Source organism: Apodemus sylvaticus, chromosome 2 (assembly GCF_947179515.1).
Source record: "Apodemus sylvaticus chromosome 2, mApoSyl1.1, whole genome shotgun sequence".
Lineage (NCBI taxonomy): Eukaryota > Metazoa > Chordata > Mammalia > Rodentia > Muridae > Apodemus > Apodemus sylvaticus.
Window position 1 is genome coordinate 133,623,315 of NC_067473.1, and position 22,978 is coordinate 133,646,292.

Sequence of the window (22,978 nt, forward strand, 5' to 3'; positions counted from 1 at the left end):
GCTAAACAAAAGATGTGGGTCTTACTTAAGTTATGTTTATTGAACTCTAATTACATTTCCACAGCATTTTTTAAAAGGTGGCTTAGTCTTTTCTTACTCAACATCAAACACTGAAAACACCAACATGTGAAGTTAAGGGCCAATGCTAAAGGAAGAAAATGTGTCAGCCAGGCTTCTGCATCTTTTACTAGAGCTCACATGCATACTTGGCTGGCCTGTCAAGATTTTAACGAAATAAATGAAAAGCAATTCTACAGGCCAGCTGCCAAGGCCATGAAAATGATCTGAAATAAGTTTATCAGCAAAAACATGGAGTGTGTCAGGATGTATAAGCAGGCATCAGTGACATCTCCAAGTTACCAGTATCAGTACTATCAAGCTTTGTTATATTATTCACAGGATAGGACAGAGGAGAATAGATGAGAGGCATATCTATTTTAAGAAACACGTGCCTTGAAGTATAGTATCTAACACTTGTTGGGTTTGTGGCCAGGGACAAAGAGTTAAGGTGCATATTTAACATACAAAAGGAGACTTGGATTGCAGATTCTTCCAGCATCCTTCAGTCCCCACCTAGCATACCTCAATCTGAACCCTAGATTTTCTAACTCAGGAGTGCAGGTTTTCTCCACCTCAGAAGTTCTTTCCTATATAATCCAAATATTTTGGTCTCTCCCTCTCTTCCCCTCCTCCTCCCCCATAGACTCCAAGGATTTTCTCTCTCTCCACGTGTGCATGCTTTCTCTCTCTTTCTCTTTCTCCTTCTCCTTCTCCTTCTCCTTCTCCTTCTCCTTCTCCTTCTCCTTCTCCTTCTCCTTCTCCTTCTCCTTCTCCTTCTCCTTCTCCTTCTCCTTCTCCTTCTCCTTCTCCTTCTCCTTCTCCTTCTCCTTCTCTTCCCCTTTGTCTCCCTCCATATGGTGACTTCCCTGGTCTCTTTCCTTGGGACCATTGAGCCCACCCATAAGTAGTGACTTCACAATAAACCAGCCTTTATATTCTTTAATTAGGCTTGCATTGGCTCATTTCATGGGTGGAGAACAACTTATCAACATAAAAAAAAGAAACAAAGATAAAGACAAGAAACAGTTGTAAATTGTCTTGAGGTTATCTGTAGCCCAATAAAATATCTTTAATCATTTTCTAGGTGATGACAAGCATGGTGTCAGTAAAACCAATTGAAAAAGTTATTTGAGGAAGAAATTGAAAAGTTTATTTTACTCGCAGATCATTATGAACTTAACAGTGATCACAGAAAAACTAAAAAAAAAAGCAATTTCATTGCATTATGATAACATCAAACAGAATGAATGTTATTCTGGAGGTGCATAAAGTTGTGTGTCAGTAGGCATGAATAGTATTTGAAGAAACACAATCACTGGCATAAGTCAAATAGAGATTTACAGTACAGGCTACAGTTGTGAATTTATTCTGCACATGGTTTCTTTGACTAAATACAAAATACTGGTGGAAGCCTGAGTTGAATTATTATCTTTGAAGATATGAACATTAAAATAAGGAGGTACAATTAATGTTAACAATATTTTAACTTTGATAAAAGAAATGTTGCTATTTCAATCTCTCATAAGTAAGGAAACTGAGCTTTAAAATTACGAACTTTCTGAAATCCTGGGTGAATTTTATTTGCTAGAACAGAAGATCTCAGGCAACTCACATCTCATGCATTCTCATTTACAGTGACAGTGGCTCCCAGACCAGACACCAGAGTCTCACACAGGTAAGTATTTCTACATCTGATTTTATGTGCATGAGTGTTTGCCTGTACGAGGTACATGCACCCTGTCTGAACCTAGTGCCTGCAGAGGCTATAAGAGGGCATTAGATTTCCTGGATCATTAGTTATGATTATGAACCACCACAGTAGTGATGGGATCTGAACACAGTTCCTCAGTTGGAGTAGCAAACACTTTTAACAACTGTGCTACCTTTCTAGCCATTAGAGATAAAAGATTAATATTTAGGTATTTAAGATGTCAAAAAGTGGGGTTTTTTTGAGATCTTATTGATTTTTTGTCAATGACCTTTATCCCACATAGAAATGATTCAGGAAGTAAAGCCATTCTTTGACTTCAGAAACAGAAGTCTATGTTAACCATAATGATGAGAAAAGTCATGTAAACTAAAGCCTGGACACTATTTCAGTTCCTTCACCTAGTTAAAAAAAATAGTGCTATTCCCACCATAACCTGGACTCAGCATGCTTCCACTCATTAATATCATCTATATTAATTTTCTTGGTGTTGGTTGTCTTTTACCCCTAATGATGTCTCTTCCTTTTCTGGTTTTACAGAATTCCCAGGATCTAAATGTTATGTTTTCTTGCTCTGGTCTGCCTAAATCTGTCTTCAACTTTTACAATGTCTAGTATTAAATGTCAAGTTGTCTAAACAAATGAGAAAAAGAAAAAAAGAAGGACAGACACAAGAAAAGAATACAGAAGAAAAGGCTTACTTGAAAAAGATTTAAAAAGAATGCACTACACAACACTGGTTGTACATACTGACTATCCTTTACTAAACATAAGTTGCTTTTATTAATATGTATTGTACAGCATTATCCTTTTCTTAATTTGGGTTTGTATTGCTGTGAAGAGACATTATGATCATAACAACTTTTATATACAAAACCATTTCATTGGGGCTAGCTTACAATTCCATTATTAGGAAATATGGTGGCATGCTGGCAGATATGGGGCTGAGAGAAGGAACTGAGAGTTTAACATCCAGACCAGCAAGCAGCAGGGAGATTTCTACACTAGGACTAGCTTGAGAAAGGCCTGCTTCCACAGAGAAACACTTCCTGCTACAATGCCACACCTAGTCCAAGAAAACCACACCTTCTAATAGTGCCACTCCCCATGGGCCTAGCATTCAAACCCTCCAGTCTATGGGGCACATTCCTACCCAAACCATCACTGTCCCTCAATCATAAATCTATGCCAAAGCATGCAAAGCAGCCAAATATTTATCAATAACCTATCATACTCAAAAATCAACCTTCTAATTTTAATAATTCTAAAAGAACATTGATAGACAACACATAAGTAATAACCCACATTCAATATTTTTTGGAATATGTAAGAATCTGATAAATCATTCTCTGTAGTATAATTATGAAGACTACAAGTTCTCTAACTAATATATTACACAGAATATGGCAGACAAAATATACTTCAGTTCTTCCCTGAACATTTTACTGCTGTTAAGTACCATTTCTATAAATTCAAGTTGAGAATGAACTTTCTTACAGATACTTTCACATTTAGGGATAATGTACATTGCTTTTTCTGTAAACTGCTGTAAATGTGTAAAAGATGCAGAAACAAAAATGCAGACACATGCACAATGCAATTTTCCTGTGCACTAGACTAACATTTAAAACTTTTGAAAAACAGTCCCATTTTCCTTAACTATACAGCACTGTTATTTTCTCAAGATATTTTTTAACCACTTCTGAGATTTCAAGTTGGCGTCTACAAAAGTTACCACCCTGAAAGATATGCCTGCTAACATGAGGTATCATTTTTATCTTCCTACAAAATTAAGAATATGGAAAGCTATGTAAAGTAATTAAAGACAAAAAAGTATTTTACTTTGTATGTCTGTATTAATCTTTCTCCAAAGCCCATTGAACAAATCTGAAATTTGAATATAATTACCTAGTTTTCCTTCAGTACTAGAATCTGTTTAAGAATATAATTAAGTAGCTTAATAAAAACTTATAAAAACTACAATGGGGGAATACTTCATTTATAAAGTTTAAACCTCTAATCTAATATTGATTATGATTTTTTATATTTTTTTACTTAAATATATGAAAGTTTTTGAATTTTAATACAAGAGCCCAGATGCCTACTCTTATATAGATGTGTGTAATCCTGTTTTGTTATACTGAACATTCCAATCAGCCTCATTCATTAGAAACGCAAATATACTACACTTTTATGAAGCCCAGGATCCGTAAAGAAAAGGATCCTCTAAACCCTAGAATATAAGTGCTGATTTATTTTTTATGATGGATGTGATTACTATAATAGTCTACTCTCAAATGGGTCAGAGAAAATAAGTGAACAAGGGAGTACAGTGGGAAAGAATACTACACAGATCACACAGACAAACAAACATGGCAAAACAGTAAATAGTCAAATCAATGGACGTCATGCTCCTATTCATCATATTAATATATGTATTATCCTTCTAATCAAAACAGAAAGAAAACAAAACAGAAAACCATAGTACTAATGTTCTATTACATATTATATTATATATAAATTTAAAAATTAGTTTCTTAACCACTCCACAAACATGTGCCAGTAATATGAACATGATAGAGTATCAAAAGAATTAAAAATATATTTTTAGGGTATAAATATAAAATAATTTTCTTTTTCTACCCTTTTATGAAAAAACACCCAAAACTCTAACAAAATGTCCCAGGTACACATTATGAGAAAAATTTCAAAGAATATATCATAATATTTTAAACAGTGTATTTCTTCTCAGATGATTCCATTTCTAAACATGTAACTAGAGGTAACCATGGTATGCTAAGAGCAGGAAAGGTAGTATGAGTATATGAATATATATAATATTTGAAGAAAGGGAGGTTACAGATTTGAGAGGAGATGTGCTAGGTAACATGGAGGACTAAGAAGAAGGAATTAGGAGAGAAATAATATAATTATATTTCAGTTATAATTATAAATTTATTATATATTTAATTATGATTAAATTTCATTTTTATATATACATATATATAAAATTCCATAATTTCATCCATTTCCCTTATCTCCTTATAACACTTCTCTTGAACTAATAAGTATGTGAGTATATGCTAATAATTATATAAATATAAAATAAAAATAAAATGTGACTTTCTCAAATTAAGTTGTCACACTAGGAACACTTATTAAATTAGCAATATAATTTTACTATCAGGTGTTTTTACAGTTTCTATGGGAATATACTGAATTGTAAAAATTAGATAGAAGAATCCTGAGAATCTGATTATGAGAATTAAGAATGGGCATCTTCTTTCTGAGAAAAATGATCTGTTTGTCTTTGACCCTGATATAATTTTACTTTAACCTTTACAAAGATTTGAGAATAATCAGGTATAGATGTGCATGCCTGTTACCCAAGGATGGCAGAGGAAGACAGGATTATCAGGATCAAAATAGTGAGATTGCAGTCCATGTAGGCTACATAAAACCCTGTCTTAAAAACAAAAGCAATAAGCACGTAACACAAGAACAGTTCATATAAAATATAGCTTATTGTTACCTGCTAGGCAGCCAATGAATGAAAGCAGGATCAACTGTTTCCATGACAACATCATCTTTAATTGGCAAAAGCAAGAGTAACTCTTGTCTTAGTCTCTGATGAATAGAATGCTTTGTCTTCAGGTAAATCCTTTAATCTGCAAAATATATGTAAAAAGAACTTAGACTTTTAAAAACCAGTTCTGTTCAAGAGAGATTTTCTTCTTTCTTTTAAGCTCTGTATCATTCACAGAAATTCACATCCACAGATAAAGCAAATCTTTTTTGTTGTTGTTGGATTGAAAACAGAAAATACTTGAAATTCAGACACTTAAACACTGTATGCAACTGACAGGAAGATGCAAGCAGCTTATATAATCTAAAAAATTCATCAGTGCTAAAATATTAACTATTAACATATTAAATTTTAAAACATTTGCTAGATAATTGCAACAACTGAAATATTAACCTGAATTTAAATTTCTCTCATTTTATCTACCAGTAACATTTTTGTAAAACTGAAGGAGTTTTAAAAAGTAAATATCTTGAAGCAAAGATTATCTAAATATTTGAATCCATGACCAAGCACAGAAATAAATACAAAGTATTGTTAACATCTATTTTAAAGCATATTCTTATTGTCTGAAACAAGTCAGAAAGGTCTCCATTATATGTATCTATATATGTTCCTTTGTACAAGGCTCCTGTATACAGTGGCCCTCACCAATTGGTTTCTGAGGTATCCTATAACTAATCAGACACTGTGTTCCACATTATAAATGTCTAGGCTTGTAGTGTGTACTTAGTGCATTAACCAAACCTTCCTATAGGTCTATTGATATGTCTTTCTATTGTGTTTTGGGGTGGGAATTAAGAGATATAATTATGCACAGGATCCAGGAATTATGAGCACTAATCTGTATATAGCTGGGAATCTTGGTCAAATAGAAAGGCAACTGAAAAGAACTCTTTTCAGGACTACCTTGGAAAACTAGACAACCTTGTGACCTTGAATCATTCTCACTATCTACACAGTATTGTTAATTACAGATGTCTTTGTTTGAGATTTCACCTGATGCAAACACTGAACAATGAACATAAGAGCAAGCTCTTTATTTGAAAGATAAAAGATAAAACCATTCAGGGATAATGAAGAGAATTGGGAGGAAAGGGCATAATGGGAATCTTCATACTATACTATGAGCAACCACAGTTTATACCTCTGAAGAAACCACTAGGTTCAGTCTAGGATAGATGGACATATATACCTGAAAAATATCTAAAAGTTCCACCTACTAAAGAACAAGAGATGAAAGTTCTTGTATATGTATTCTCACTATGGTCACATGAAAATGGCTCATAAGACTGTTAGTAACTTGGCACATTTTACCTCTTAAAGGTACAGTCTCTTCATATCACTATAAAGAATGCTCAGAAGACCAAATCAAAACCTACCATATGACATAACTATACCAATCTTTTGTCATTAACTATAAGCAGTAAGTGCTCTACTCCACTGATAATTTTTCAGCCATGTTAATTGCCTCTCTGCTCACAATACTAGGAAACAGAAATAATCTAAATATCCTTCAACCAATGAGTAGTGGATGTGGTAGATATACACAGTGGAATTCTATTCAACAGAAAAGAAAAAGAAAAAGAAGAATTGTGTGGGTAATGTATAGAACTAGAAGGCATTACAAATACACACACACACACACACACACACACCACACACATTGTTGGAATGAAGTTAAGATGCCATTGCCATTGCTGCTTAGGAAACAATATTTCAGGAAAACAACTTGGAGCTGACCTGGACATCTGCACCCTGAGGACTACCTCTTATAGGAAGTATCTATCCAACTCGCCAAGGGAAACAAGCAACCTGTAGTCCTGCTTTGTTAATTTTCATAACAATGTACCCCATAAGCTTAAATATTTGACCACTTTGTCCTCAGTTGGTGGGCTAGTTTGGGGAGGATTAGGAGGTTTGGCTTTGTAAAAAGCATTATATGTGAGGCAGGCTTTGTGATCTTTCTGTCTTCTGATTGATGGATGTGAGCTCCAGCTTATGCTCCCATCTGTTTCCCTATTGCCTGCCATTAAGGACTCTAACCCTTTGAAATCATAACCAAATCAAATGTAATTTTTTTTCAGAAGTTGCCTTGGCAATGGTGTATGACCACAGCAATAGAAAAATAACCAAGACACCCACCCAGCTGTAAAGCCTGTGAATCACAACAATGACTTGCCTGGCAAGATACCTGCAATGGTGCAACAGTAACACTTATATCCTGGATGTAGCAAGTGCTCCCTGTTCCTACTTTAATTTCACTCAGTAGGAGAGAATGCACACTTAGCATTGCAAATCTAGTCAACTCTCCATAGCTGGAAAAGTTACAGACCCAGCAAAGAGAACTTTCGAAAGACACTTTCCTAAATCAATATAATTTCTAACTTGTTGTTATACTCACAGGTAAGTGTTGCTCTTATTCCTTAACAAGGAAGCTGCTTTGCAAAAGATAAAGATTATTACAGAGATCCCAATCTGTTGAAAATTAATGTGGGATACTCAACCCCTATTAATAGATCTTCCCACAGCTTAGGGAAAAACTCACAGAAGCAGGGGGTACAAAAAGATTGTAAGAGTCAGAAAATCTGGGCATGTACTCCTAGCTATTGTCTTCTATATGTGACAAGGAAGCTACACTCGTGAAATCTCTAAAATAAGATTGCCTAGATATGTTCAGAATGATGGCTATTAACAGTTTGTCTTGTACACAGTGTTTTCAGACACTGATTACTGTTACAGTTTGGACACAGGCATTGTTATGATTATTGAAGAATTTCTTGTATCGATGTGCTATAAAGAATATTTCTAAATATTTCTAATTAGTTAATAAAAGATTGAACAGCCAATGAGTAGGCAGAGAGAAATGAAAGAGTAGATGGACTTCTGGTCCCAGCCAGGAAAGGGGGGGGGGCAGTTCTCACGAGGAAGGTGAGGGTCCAGGAGAAAAGGGGTCATGAGAAATGGATAAAGAAGAAGATGGTCACCATAAGACTGGGCATGAGTAATTGCTATGGGGGTTTTCTATAAGGACAGACAACCTCAGTAGAGCAAGCCAAGGAGAGACTAAATGTAAATATCTCAGGGTGTGTGGCTGGGACACAGCTGAGACAGCAGTTAGGAATATCTGCTCAGTTATTGTGCTTAAAGCCTGTTGAATAAATCAATGTCTCCATCTCAATTATTGGGGAGCTATCCAGGTTAGAAAAATCTGTCAGTTTTACATTTCATATAGATGATATCATCTGTAGTCAGTTGATATTCCATAGTCACATCCCTAGATGAGAAACTACAGCATGTCAATGGCTACTGTGAAAGGGATAATTGGTCTCCTCCTAGGACAGGTAGTCCACACACAGGTAGTCCAATCCCAAGAGCTTACCCATGCACATGTGTGCATATGAGCACATCAAATGGCTTTAGTCCCTTATATATACATGTGTGATTTATAGATACATATATGCAGTAATGATGATGAGAAAAGAGATTCAGAATTTGACAGGTTTACTGGAGGAGTTGGAGACCCCAGGAGCCCAGAATACCCAAAATACAACTCATAGACCATATGAAGAAATATAAGGAGAAAGACCAAAGTTTGAGTGCTTCAATCCTACCTAGAAAGGAGAACAAAATAATCAGAGGAGGTAGAGGGAGGGAGGGACCTGTATGGGAGAGGGAAGAGGGAGGGAAAAAAGAGAGGCAGGATCAGGTACTGGAAGAGACAAGATGAAAAGTAGAATGAATAAAAATATGTAGCAGTGGGGGTAGGGAATCATGGGAACCACCAGAAAGTCCCAGACACCAGGAAAGCTAGAAGCTCCCAGGACCCAGTAGGGATAGCAGCTAGAATATCCAACAAAGTAGGCATAGAACCTGAAGAGAACACCACCAGGATATAGTCATGGCTCACAGTTGAGGGAAGGAACCACCCACTTATCTCAAAACTTTTAACCTTGAATTGTTCCTGTCTAAAGAAACACAGGGACAAAAAAATGGAGCAGAGACTGAAGGAAAGGCATCCAGAGACCTTCCCAACTTGGGATCTATCCCACCCAGCAGACACCAAACCCTGACACTATTGCTGATGTCAAGAAGACAGACAGGAGCCTAGTATGACTGTTCTCTGAGTCTCTACCAATACCTGACTAAGACAAATACAGATTCTCACAGCCAACCACTGGACTAATCTCAGGGATCCCAGTAGAAGAGTTAGGGAAAGGACTGAAGGAGCTGAAGGTGATTGCAGCCCCATAGGAAGAACAACAAGATCAACTAACCAGACTCCGCAGAGCTCCCAGGGACTACACCACCAACCAAAGAGTATACATGAGTTGGCCCATGGCTTCCACTACATATAAAGCTGAGGATTGTCTGATCTGGCATCCATGAGATTGGAGACCCTTGGTCCTGTGGATGCTTGTTGCTCGAGTGTAGATGGATGCTACAGGGGTGAGGCAGGAGTGGGCGATTGGGTGAGGGAGCACCCTCTTAGAGGCAAAGGGGAGAGGGATGGGATGGTAGTTTCAGGAAAGGAGACCAGGAAGTAGGACAACATTTGAATTGTAAATAAGTAAAATAATCAATTAATAAAACAAAAATGCAATAAGAATTAAGGTACAGTGCTCAAGTATGAGGTTCTCAAAACAATTACTAGTAAGAGAATAAAGTCATTTGAAAAGCCGGTGAAATTCCAACAAAGTGTGGTATAATTAAATTTTCAACAAACATTCAAATTTGTTATTCACACATTCATAGAAAGTACAACTATACATTTTGAAAACTATAAGACTCATGAGAAAAGATGGGTTAATGCCTATATTCTATTTTCACCTAATTTTGGAAAGTTCTTTTTTTTTTTAATTTAGTTGCTTATCTCTAATCATCACTGTTAAAGTTTGCCACTGACTTTATAAACAATAAGAATCACGATTTGACTTTGAAAATTGCCAAGTATTGTCATAGAATAAAAGAGACACATCACGGTTCATGCAAGATTTGAAATCACAAAACTGAAATAAATACAAAAGAAGCTACTGAGGAAAGACAAGAACAAAAAGCTTTCATCTGCTACAATAAGAATAGTCTACTTTTCACAGGAATCTTTTAAAACAAAGGAAAAGACAAAACCAAACAAAACCAGATATCCTTTAGAATTTTGGTAACAGACATTTGCATTGGGGGAGGGGAATAAAGCTAATATATTTACAACTCATGTTCCATGGCAGTCTTTAAATAGCCTCCAGATTTAATACATATTGACAAACGTAATTGTTAATGTCAGCTGAACTAAAAAAAAAAATGCTAGACCTTGGACTCAAAACAAAAGTACTCTAAATAGTTGTTCCTGGTTGAGCTAAAAGGAGAAAGAGACATTTGTGGCTTTTGTCATCCACTTTACAAAATTGCTACTAAGACTGTGAATCATGAAATATTGATACATATTATTTCAAATGTATACAGACAATTTTAATGTTGTCTTGGAAAATGCTCAGAGTTCAGCCTCTTTGGGGATGAGAACAGTGAGGCATTTTCTACTACAGTAGCAAATACTTCATTTCTTCAATTGTGAATAATCAACAGCAATTCTGTGTAAAGAAATTATGTAACATTACCAACAAATGTCACCTTCACACTCCCTCACACTCACAGATAGCCACCTTCAACTTTCCAGAGAGACTAAAGCACCATCAATAAGCTTCTCCAAACTTGTCTTTCTCTCCTGTGTCCACCTCTCAATTTTCAGCACACACACAACACCTTTACCACAGAATCATGGGACCAACTACCAATGACCTCACTTTGTTCATGAAATAAATAATAATAGCAATAGTAAAAGTCCAGTCAGTTTAGAAGCAAAGCATCCTGAATCAACTTTGCTTTCATTCATAGTCATCATCATCATCATCATCATCATCACCATCCTTTCATTCCTTCATTTATAATATGTACAACATACAGAAACACAGTTTACATACTGACTCTGACTCCTCCTGCTGGAGTCAAGCTCCGTATTTACAGAAACACAGATGCTAAGGCCAATGCCAATGGATGTCACCTCGTGCTCTGGAGGACATCTGTGTCAAGTCAGCTTCCCTCCTTTGATGCTTTGTCAATCACAACACTGATGGTAGTTATTTTGAAAGTATGCAATCTGTCATGAACTAGATCATACTGTATAAAACCTGTGAACTACAACTCTTTGGGCACTGGCATTCCCACTTCAGCCTCAGGCAAATATGCATACATCCCTACAGCTAGAGCAGTGGTTCTCAACCTTCCTAATGCTGTGACCCTTTCATGCAGTTCTTCATGATGTGATGTTAAAGTTACTTACTTCTCTTGCCACTTCATAACTGAAATTTTGCTACTGTTATAATCATACAGTTAATATCTAATGTGCAGGCTATATGATATGCGATCGCTATAAAAGGGTCATTTGACACGCCAAAGGAGCTGTGACCCACAGGTTAAGAACCATTGGACGAGACAAAGTGAACTTCAGCCCACTGTTTCCAGAATTCTATTTTCTTGTTTTTGTTACTAATATCAGTATTTAATTTTGGGGGGATTCATTGTTTTAATTATCTTTAATCTGTTTTTAATTTTATTTTTTATTTAATATTTTATTTACATTTCAAATGTTATCCCCTTTCTGGTTTTCCCCCTCCACAAACCCCCCTATCCCATCCCCTCTCCTCCTATTTCTTTGAGGGTGCTCCCCCACCCACCCACCCAAACACTCCTGCCTTACCACTCTAGCATCTCCTCTGCTGGAGCATTGAGCCTTTACAGGACTAAGGACCTCCTCTCTTATCTTTAATCTATTTTTACAGTCATTATCCCCCTCCCGATCTGCCCTCAGACAGTTCCTTATTCCATTTCTCCTCTCTCTTCTCCAACAGGATGTCCCCATCCACCACACTGACAGACCTTCACACTCTGCCTCTTCTCAGACTTGAGGCTCCAGAATTCATTAAACTGAAATAATTTGTTGCATAAACATATATGAGTGTATTTGTGTATTCATGGTATATTTCTGTATATTCAAAATTATATTTTTTCATTTAAAAATTAATATGAACTAAGAAAGAAAAATAGACACCTAATATAAATCTTGTAAAATTATAGTAAACCTGAATTAAGTCATTTATTCAAAGAAAATGTTATTTAAAAAATAGGAATATTCCTAAGAAGCTTAGCCCCAGTGAAGTTATTATATAGCTTAACCATTTGGTGAGGCCTGCAGTTGCTGTCATCCTGGTAATTTTTCCTTTTCATTGTTTAGTAATGTGCATACACACACACACACACACACACGTTAGCATATGTCACTTTGTGTATACTCTGGTAAGTTTATAAATTATAAATGTAAAACATGTTGCCTGGAAACTCTGAGTTGTCTTGAATTTATTTCAGGGTCTTTCCCACTTTGTTCTCAATTTACCATCCTCTCTCTACCCAGGCAAAATCAATGTCAATGATACAACGTCAGGAAGAAAATTACAGACTTTTTTTTTTCTTTCTCAATGGGTTCCACTAGTTTCATTCAAGTGCAGGTTGAAGGAGAAGATACAGCTATTGTATCCTGCCAACACATGGTCTGTTTCAAACTATGACCTGGTAAGACAGCGCCTCCTGTGTCTATGTGCCAGATTCCTTCAGTGTCCCATCAACTCACTTGGCCATTTCCAGGGCATGCTGACCAGACCACAGGCACAGCTTATATTTGACATGTTACTGTGACCCTAACTAAATATTTCAGGAAAAGCCTTTGTTTTTTTTTTTTTCGGCAAATTTATGTTTCAATAGTTAAAAGTTCCAAAGTGAAGCTTCAATCCTCCAAAAACAACACTAACTTGTCTCTGAGGGAGCCAAACATAAGTGACTCTTGGGAATTTTTAGAAAAGACCCATTTTTCTTATAGAGACCACTGGCACAAATAGATGTTTGAAGATTATTAAATTCAACAGTGGAAGAAAGATACATTGATAAACTTCATATTATGTTCTGTACATTCATTTTCCAAATGAACAGTAGTGGGATGTGCCTGCAAATTTCTATAATTATAAATGTCGCCTATGAAGACTTGATGAAATCCTGAGTGAGAGTATTTTATTGAAGTGAGTATGGCCGTATCAAGGATTCCAACACTTCAGCCCCAAAGAAAGGACAAAGCCTTCACCTAGTCTAGCAAGGATGTTGACAGTGTGTGCAGAAAGTACCAACCGCAGCTTTGTCTTCCCAGATAACTATAGCCTATATCCTCTACAGAGATGCCCTCTCTAGATTAGCTAATGTGCCTCCTCACTCAGCTGTACATAAATCTCTATAAGACTGCACAGCTCACCCAATCCCTGTTATTCTGTACTTGTGTCTGATTCCCTGTTGCTCAAATCAAGTTTATCACAGAGCGGTTCAAGTCATGACTTTTTGCTTTCTCCCCCCTTATTCAATGTAGATGTGCTCCAGACTTCATTTGATAGTGATTAAAAATAATATACATTTTCTATGTCTGCACAATGCTTTCTGATGCCTAGTCCTCACTTAAAATTATATATATATATATATATATATATATATATATATATATATATATATATATAAAAGTCTTGATAAAGTAATATGATAGAATTGGTTTTCTACAAAGGCAGTTTTCACAGTGCCAGGAAGGAACTGAGAAGTAATATAATAACCATTAGCTTCTGTGGAGGTTTTATTTGCCAGGCATTGTTCTAATTGCTTTCATTGGACTAATCCACTTCATCCTCATGACAGCCTGTAGGGCCTATTCACTTGTCATCTTCATATTTTCAGAACAATAAACAGGGAAATGGTTGGGTTAATAAAATTGTCCAAGAGATACAGATATCAAAGATGCTCTGAAATTATGACAATTTTTTCTGATAATAGATGTCAAATGGAGAGCTCAAACAGCCAGATCATTACATGATACTGGAATATAATCTGATTCTTTTGTATACTTGTTTACTATGAGAATTGGTACAACTGATCATTGGAACTAGTCATATTAGTGTCATTTACTTAGATTTTAGTTCCGTGCCAGAGAGTTAGACTCTTTATGTAAATGACTTGGCAACTTAATTTTAAGCACTAAACAACAACCTATCATCTCTATGCTAGTGATGAGTTTAAAACCATGCTACAACCATATTTTAGACTTGAAACAACTTTTCAATGAACTACCAAGACACAAACATAAGTAGGAATACCACATGTGTTAAATATATTATAATTACATATGGGGATAAAGTATATACATTTAGATATACACAAAATATTCCTGGAAGAATATATAAAATCTAGTGAAGAGAATTTTCCCTGGGGAAAACAGTATGCTTAGAAAAATGACCATATTGATGATTTTATTGAAAGTATGTCTATAAGATGAATATTATCAGAAGTATATTGATTGAGGCTGCATCTGTTTCATCTGAGACCAATAGAGAAATAACAAGAGGTATATCATTGAAAGAACTGGAAATGGTATAGCAAATCAAATGTCCCCCAGTTTATAATCCATAGTTTGTGTTTCTCTAGTGTATCATTACAGAGAAGAAATGCTGTAGAGAGAATCTCATCTTCTGTATGGAAGCATCTTCTGTCAATAAGATGCTGTTGGTCTATTGGCTTAGGCAAGAAATAGGGCAGTAGACGCTCCAGTACAGAGAGAGGAGCTCTGATCATAGAGTCAGGGGCCAAAAGATTCGCTTTAGACACAGAAGAAGATGGGTCATATGAAACTAAGGATCAGGTAACCAGCAAAGTGGCATGACTTAGAATAAAATAAACGGGTAATTAAGATATGAGCTATTTGGTACAGTCAAAGCTATTGGTCTAAGCATTTATTGATATATAAGAAATCTCTGAGTTGTTGTTATTATGGGGAACTTATCCACAGGTGGAAAAATGTGATGGCAAAAGTACAAAATGGCGGGAGAGCACAGATGCCCTGGGATCAGTGGCTTCTGAGATCATGTTTAAAGGAGAGCTATAAGAGAAAAAAAAAGAAGAGAAGAACACAGACTTAAGATGGTGGCAAAACTGATACAGGAGGCAATTCCTGGCAGAATCAAAGAAAGCCAGCTGACGGGAGGGGCAGCACACAGAGGGGTGAAGAGGAAGCCTAGTGAAGTCTAGAGTATAAGGCATGGACAGCTGAATAGGACATATGAGGACCACTGTGAGTGGACCAGTGTCTACCACTTGCAAATTATTTCACAGGAACAAAGGTGACAGAGTTCTGCAAGGACGTAATAAAGACCATCCAAAGAAGTAGAATCACTGGGCTCAAGTTGGAACCAGAAGGTGATGGCCAATGGGCAGGAAGTTTCTCCAGGGGTAGAGTACTTGCCTAGAATGCAGAATACCATGGGTTCCAGCTGTAGCATACTACACCACACACACACACACACACACACACATTCACTCACTCACTCATACATCCACATTCTTATCCAAAATTGTGAAGTGAAATGATTTACTACTGTTCAGTGCTTAAGAAAAGAAACAAACTGTACAATAGAGACAGTTCCAGGTGTCCTGGTTACTGTCTCTCCATAGGACTTCCAGGCTAGTCTCTGGCTTCTTAAGTATCTTTCAGGTGTGTGTGTGGGGAGAGGGGTCACAGAAATGTATATACCTGGCCAGGATAGGCAGTCATCAAGCACTGTAACCTGTGGCTGTATTTTATGCTCATGTTTAAATTTAGAAGCTGTGGTGTGATTTCACAGAGTCACTCCACTTGGAAGAGTTCTAAACACCAGTGGTTCCACTTCCCATTATCTCCCTCTCCAGCCTATGCTGCTCCAGTAGCCAGCTCAGACTAAATGCTCTCCAAGCACTCATGCACATTAGCAACACTAGTAATTCAATATGGCTGGAATACAGCACTTAAGAGAACCTCTCTGCTCTCAGTTATCCAAAGGACAGAGCAGAGACAGTTGGCTCAGAATAGATGACAGTAATAAATGCAAAGTATTAAATGAGTTCAGGGCAGGCACTCTAGGTGTTCTGTAATCATCAGCACAGCATACCATGAATATAGTACAGTCAGCCTTTATGCTATATATTTTAGTTTTAGGTAATAATTTATGTCCATGAAAATGGACTAAGCTGCTATTTAGTTTGTTGATAATTAATTTTATAATAAAATAAGTGTTATAAAATATTGTATAATTGTTTTAAAAAGCAAAGGTTTGTTTCTCCTTTCCTTTTTCCTTTTTCCTTTTTTAGTAAAATAAAATAAGAATATAAACAAATGTGTGTCCTAATGAATTATTGGGAGGCGAACCCCTTCTTGCAGGGGTTCATTTTAATGGGTGTCCCCTGCTCTGATCTCACATTCCCTGCAGAGAATGTCTTCTCTTCCATGGAGGTTCCAAGTTATTGTTGTTTAAACTGAAAATTTTGGTAGCTTTGAATTATCCTTCAGGTTAATTTTCAGATGAAAAATTAAAGTAGAATATCAGCTATAAAGAGAAACTGAATTTAATAATGCTTAATAACACTTTGTCTATATGTGTAAGTATTGAGTTCTAAAATAGTTAGCATTATTTACTGTAAGTATTCATCACAAATAACTTTCAAAATGTCTGACATATGATTAAATGTGTTGTGCATATACACATACATATATACCATTATATATTTTAAGAATTAAGATTGTGATTATATGTGATGCTAACTCCCTGGTATTTAATAAAAATTCTTACTCCTCCAATTTCAAAAAAAAATGTAAATAAAGAACCTAAATGTAATTAGTTCCTTGGCTGGAGATAAAGCCTTAAATGATGAACATACTCAAACAGTGATCTCTAACTCTCTTTAAAGGGAATAACTAAGGGCCCTGAACTACCTGCATCATCAAAAGGAGAGAGAAGAAAAACACAACAGCACCACTGCAACACGTGTGTGTTCAGCTTAGCTGTTTAGTTGGCTGGTTTTCTTTTTCTTTTCTTTCTTTCTTTCTTTTTTTTTTTTTTTTTTTTTTTTTTTTTTTTGTCCAGGTTGCTTTATCACAGTGAATAGAGTGATTCTGACACCTTTGAGAAATGCTAATCATGACTATGAATAGTTCTCTGCTTAGCATTCACACCTATTAGGGGCTATATCTAGGTGTGTAAAACATTCACTCTATCAACATAGAAGTGTAAATCTAAATTGGGGCAAACTGTGATCTCAGCTTGAATTGATACCACAACCTCAATTCCAGCAGAAGGGGGAGAAAGGCAGTCACAGGCTCCACCTGCTTTCACATAAATACAAAATTATTCAGTTGAGTACACTGGGCCAGAATGAGCATGAAATCTAAGGATGGCACACACACACACTCACACACAAACACACATACACACAAACACACATACACATGCACACGCACACATACACACACACACACACACACACACACACAAGCTCAGGAATATTCGACTGTCTGGTCCATTTAGAAGACAATGCATGAGTGTTCTATGAGAGTTATCAGCTTTTAACTGATAGTAACTATTTAAAACCCCAACTAAAAAAGTTTCTAGTCAACCACTTACAGGAAGGCCATCTTGAAACCTCTCACCACAAAGCACATTACATCTACGACAATGAGTAGTGTAAGTGACCACCATTGCTGCTGCAGAAAAAAATGCAATATTGCACAGCATAGTGACAGTGCGACATTTCTTAAAATGTCCATTGAGAGAAGCAGAGGCGGGGAAATAAAACTTCTCCACTTTTCATAGGACAATATGTCTGTTTCACCAAATGCAATAAAATGCACTCGTGTTATACTCAACAAGATAGTTCTAATTCACCCACTGTCATGCACATTTAAGAAACAAAACCATAACAAAAGACCAGAGGCTGTAGTCCTCTCAGTGACTCCCCCATCCCCATCCTAGAAGACAGCCTCAGACCACAATTGGCTTTGTTTGCAAAAGGTTCAGGAGACCTCTAACTATTGTCAGGGAACTTTTGAGGATCTTATGCAAATTGAAAGTAAGAACTAATCTGCAACATACTTGTTTCATTGCTGCATGTCCTAAGCCTGACTTACCAGATAGAGAAGAGGATATGAAGGAGCTACACACAGTGCAGTAGCACTTCCAGGGGTGACAGGGATTCAGATACTATGCTGTTCCTTCCCTTCTAGACTTCTCCTAGACATACATTTATGGCAGCTTTCCTTCTGGGAGTGGATTTAGTGGCTTTCAGTTTTTTGAGAACCATGGTCACTGGTCCTTTCTGCTTCTCTGGACTCTCTTATACTGTGCTGTTCTTAGCACATTCTTAGCCATATCTTAATGTGGAGGAAATGAATGTTCCTTTCAATGTGCCTTCACATTTCCCAATACAAAAAGCAAATGCAGCTATTCATAAATGCATGCTCCAATTTTCCCAATATTCAAGGAGAAGGTGAGGCTAAGAAACCAGGCAGGTATCATTCTGTAAGCTAGTGATGGGGCAGACAGGCTGCCAGCCTGGTACAAAAGAAAAATAGAAAAAGAAAAAAAGGGCTACTTCCTGTTTTTAGACAATTGTTAACTTGTCACATCTTTTCTTTAAATTGGAAACTGTTTAAATTTTTACAAACCAAAGGTTTAGCTTAAGAAAACCATCTGAAAGACAAGGTCTTACCCACAAGGCTAGAATTTTGAGACTTCAGTATGACCTTCTCTCAAGGGAAAAAAGTGGAACACTGACACATGACCTAGTAAGAATCTCTTTCTGGGCCCAGCAGGCAAGTTTAGTTGTTGAAAAGCATTTACTGTAAAAGCCTGAAAATATTCAAAGTCTGTTCCTTGGAACCCACATTAAGGTGGAAGAAAAGACCTACATCCAGAAATGTGTCTCCTGACTACCATTACACATGTATGTCCATTCCACCCCTATACATATATTTCCAACCCACCCCTCCTCAAACACATAGTAAGAATCATAAACAAACCAAAAATACAAGATATAAATTTTCCTCAAAGATAAACTGTTCATTCCACACATTGCCTGGTCACTTCCTCTTGCATACCCTGTATGCTTAAAAGCCTCTGATGACACAAGCCCACAGCAGACACTCCAAACAATATGTGTTGAATTAATCAACATTAGGTTTCAGGCAGTAGTTACCATACTTGGCTCAACATTAGACCATCTGGGGAGCTATGCAGAAACACAAACCCCCCTCAGTCCACTGAATCATAATTTCTAGGCACCAAGCCCAGAATTTGTATTATTAAAAAAAAATCCTCAAGTAATTAAACTGCAGAATCATGCACACACCCAAGAACTATGGGCTATGACATAATGAGCCTGGAAACTCTAGTCTTACCTGTCAATGACAAGACTCAAAGGTAACATATTATCATGTTTAAACTCAGGTCTTTTTTCCCTTTTGTTCTGTGAATTTTTGCTCTGGGGACAGCTGGGGATAGAGAAAATCCAGTTCAAGTTACTACTCAAATGAGTTGATTCAAAATGTATGCATGGTTTCTTCATGCACCAGCTGAGAAAAGCCAAGGGAAGCCTCAATAGGACACATGGTAAGAGAAACAAATCTCTTTAGAAATGTAAAAAGAAGGGTTTTCCTTAGGGATAAAGGTTCACAGGGGAGTGGTAAAATGTGAAAAAGAAAAATGTTGGGATCTCCAAATGAGAAAGATGCAGAAGACATTCTAAGATCCCAGAAGGACAATGATAGAAAGTTAATGGTAATCTGAACATATGGATGACATGTGACTCATTCATTATCCATCTTCACTCCATCCACAGGTCATAAACTCTGCAAGAAGTCTCTGAAATAAACAGGTCAGCCTGGCTAGCAGAATGCAAGTTTGTTACAAAATGGAATTCCCTAAGCTGAGTGATTAGAGATTTGGAAAACCCAATATCTTGTGATCCTGGAAGGAATAAATCATGATTGAGATGATTGAGAACCCCCTAGTGCCCCAATACAGCAGGGTTTCTCATATACACTGGGAAAGGTGCTAGTTAGTTAAAAGGGCTTTGAGTAGATTATTTAATAACTTTTTAGGAGACACTTAGAACAGTTCAGTAAGAACTCTTCCTCCTTTGGTTACATAACCTTCTCATTTCGTACTTTGAAAGGAGACTGATTAAGGTTTTATCATAAGCTAAGAAAGCCAAGAGTGCTGAACTTGTGCTAATACTCTCTCCTGGTATATTTCTCCTGAGTCCAATTATTTGCAGGGTTGTAGAACTATTATTTTATTTAGCAATGAGTTGCTGTGAGACTTACTTTCAAGGAACAATCAAAAGATAGATTCTTATTTACTCTCCCTTTTTTAATGTCCATTTTAGACATGATTTACTTTACTGGAGTATGCATATTTGAATAAATAACATTTACTATTGGAGGTGCATTTTAAAAGCAGATAGATTTTATTACATAAAGGCCAGAACGGATGCCTTGGTATTTCTGCCCCTTGTATTATTTTTTCTTCCTTTGGGCTGGAGCAGGGAAAAGAAATGGAAAACAAGCTGGTGTTTTTATTGAGACTGAGAACTAAAATACAGGAAATTGCTGGGTGTTTTTAGTAAACCCCAAGTTGATCCTCATGACATTCTAGGCTAGTCTGTAGTCCAGGTATATATTGAACACAGGTGTGCCAAAAATCCACTGCCTATCCTCAGCCATACCCTCAACTTAATAAAAGTTCTGAGCATTTATTTTGACACATGAACAAACAGTTTATTTTATTTCATATAAAGAGGCTTTTGCTAATATCACTTTAAAGTTCCATACTCATTTCAGAAAGCACAAAGATTTTTTTCATCTCCTATGGATGGTCTTGAACATAAATCATGGTATATAGAAGCCTTTATGGATGTTGAAAATGACAACAAAACATGTCATATGCTACTTAGAGGAAAAAGTAGTCGCTGAAAATGTCAAGATTTGATTTATTTCAAGTATTCAGAATTGAATATTGTTGCTAAGCAATGTTCCATTTAAAGCAAGCAAAGTCAGGACATAACAGTCACCTTTGTCCTATATTGAGTACTACATGCTCTGCACTAAGCTGACTTAATCTTTCCAACATTCACATGAAGGGGGTATTGTGTCGCATCTATGAATATCTCATTTATCAAGAAGGAAATGAAAGTTTAAGGCAATGGTCTTTTCTGTTTACCATCACTCAGGTAACCATCAGAGGTCTGTTGTATATTCCAAACTAAGAGTTCAACTGTTTATGTCCACTCCATAGAGTATAATATACTTCTTTATCTGTTTAGAACAGTGAGTTCAGGGAAGGGGACGCTTAGTGTTATTTCAGAGGGTAAGAAAACATACTGCTCTGCAAAAGATTCCATTTCTAGTTATAAAGTCAGGTTGACCTGTACTATCTAACACTCTCTTCTGATCCCTGTATCCATGTATACAAACCACTATTCAAATATACACACATGACATGTAATTAAAAATAAATCCACTTTGTTGGACCCACATATTTCAATATCCAGGCACTCGCTCTCAGAGTTGCTCCCAGGAAATCTAGCATAGCTCTATTTTGGGCATAACATAATTTCCTCACATTTCAACATTGGAGATAATCGACAAGTAATTTGTTCCATTAAGATTCTAGAAAGGATATAGAGGGAAGTTGGACAGAATTAGGTGATCAGGATAAAAGGAATGTATTAGGTACTATGAAAGGCCCCTTGACACAATCTGAACATAAAGGTATTGCATCTCGTTTCCACGTGATATTTGCTCAGAAAGTGGGCTCCATTTCCTGGGAAGAACTGACAGACTGACCTGGCAGAGAGCCTTCCCGAACCACATACATAAAATCCGGACCTGCCTGACCTGTCATGCAGCACATTCTATTACAGAAGCTTGGCTTCTGCGAGGTTACCACTCCAGGGAACAATGCTTCTAAGAACAATGAAAGTGCATACTTAGCAAAAACAGCCCATTTCAGGGCTGGCAGCTGTCCTTTCATGAGGAAGTATGTACTGAAAGAGGCAAAGAATTCGGTGAGCCCACAGTTTCCATATTGATTTCTATCTGTATGTGCACATTTTCCTAAAATTATCTTTATGGATTCGCCTTCACCTATCTTTCAATAAAAGTGTTAAAGGTGCAAAATGAGGATAGTGAACAGTTTCTGGTTTTCAATGTAAGGATATTCTTTGCACCACGTATGTATACTAGTTAACATTTGTAGTCTTTAATATTTGATATGATTATTGACCTGAATATAAATTGAGTATTTTTTGAACTATGGAACTTAACACATGCAGTTCTACTTTTATTGTAAATGTTGTAGTTTTCCAAGCAGCTAGAAAAATCACAAAGCTCAAGTTCAAGTGGATCAAGGACCTCCACATAAAGCCAGATACAGTGAATCTAATAAAAGAAAAAAGTGGAAATAGCCTTGAACACGTTGGTACAGGAAAAAATTTCCTAAATAGAACACCCATCACTAAGACTCAAAGATCAACAACTGACAAATGGGAACTCATGAAACTGAAAAGCTTGTGTAAGGCAAATGACACTATCAGTAGGACAAAATGGCAACATACAGATTGGGAAAAGATGTGTATCATTGTGTACAAAGAACTCAACCAAATAACCCAATTAAAAATGAGGGAGGCTA

General features: G+C 36.5%; 1 protein-coding gene across 1 annotated transcript in view; it reads right to left on the reverse strand.

Moving 5' to 3' along the window:
* Positions 1-22,978, reverse strand: part of Cntn3 (contactin 3) — a 401,246-nt gene that overhangs the window by 306,146 nt on the left and 72,122 nt on the right. The window contains exon 2 of the mRNA XM_052174442.1: positions 5,301-5,436. Coding sequence (XP_052030402.1) covers positions 5,301-5,355 — 55 coding nt within the window. The 5' untranslated portion in view covers positions 5,356-5,436. The remainder of the gene's footprint in view (positions 1-5,300; positions 5,437-22,978) is intronic.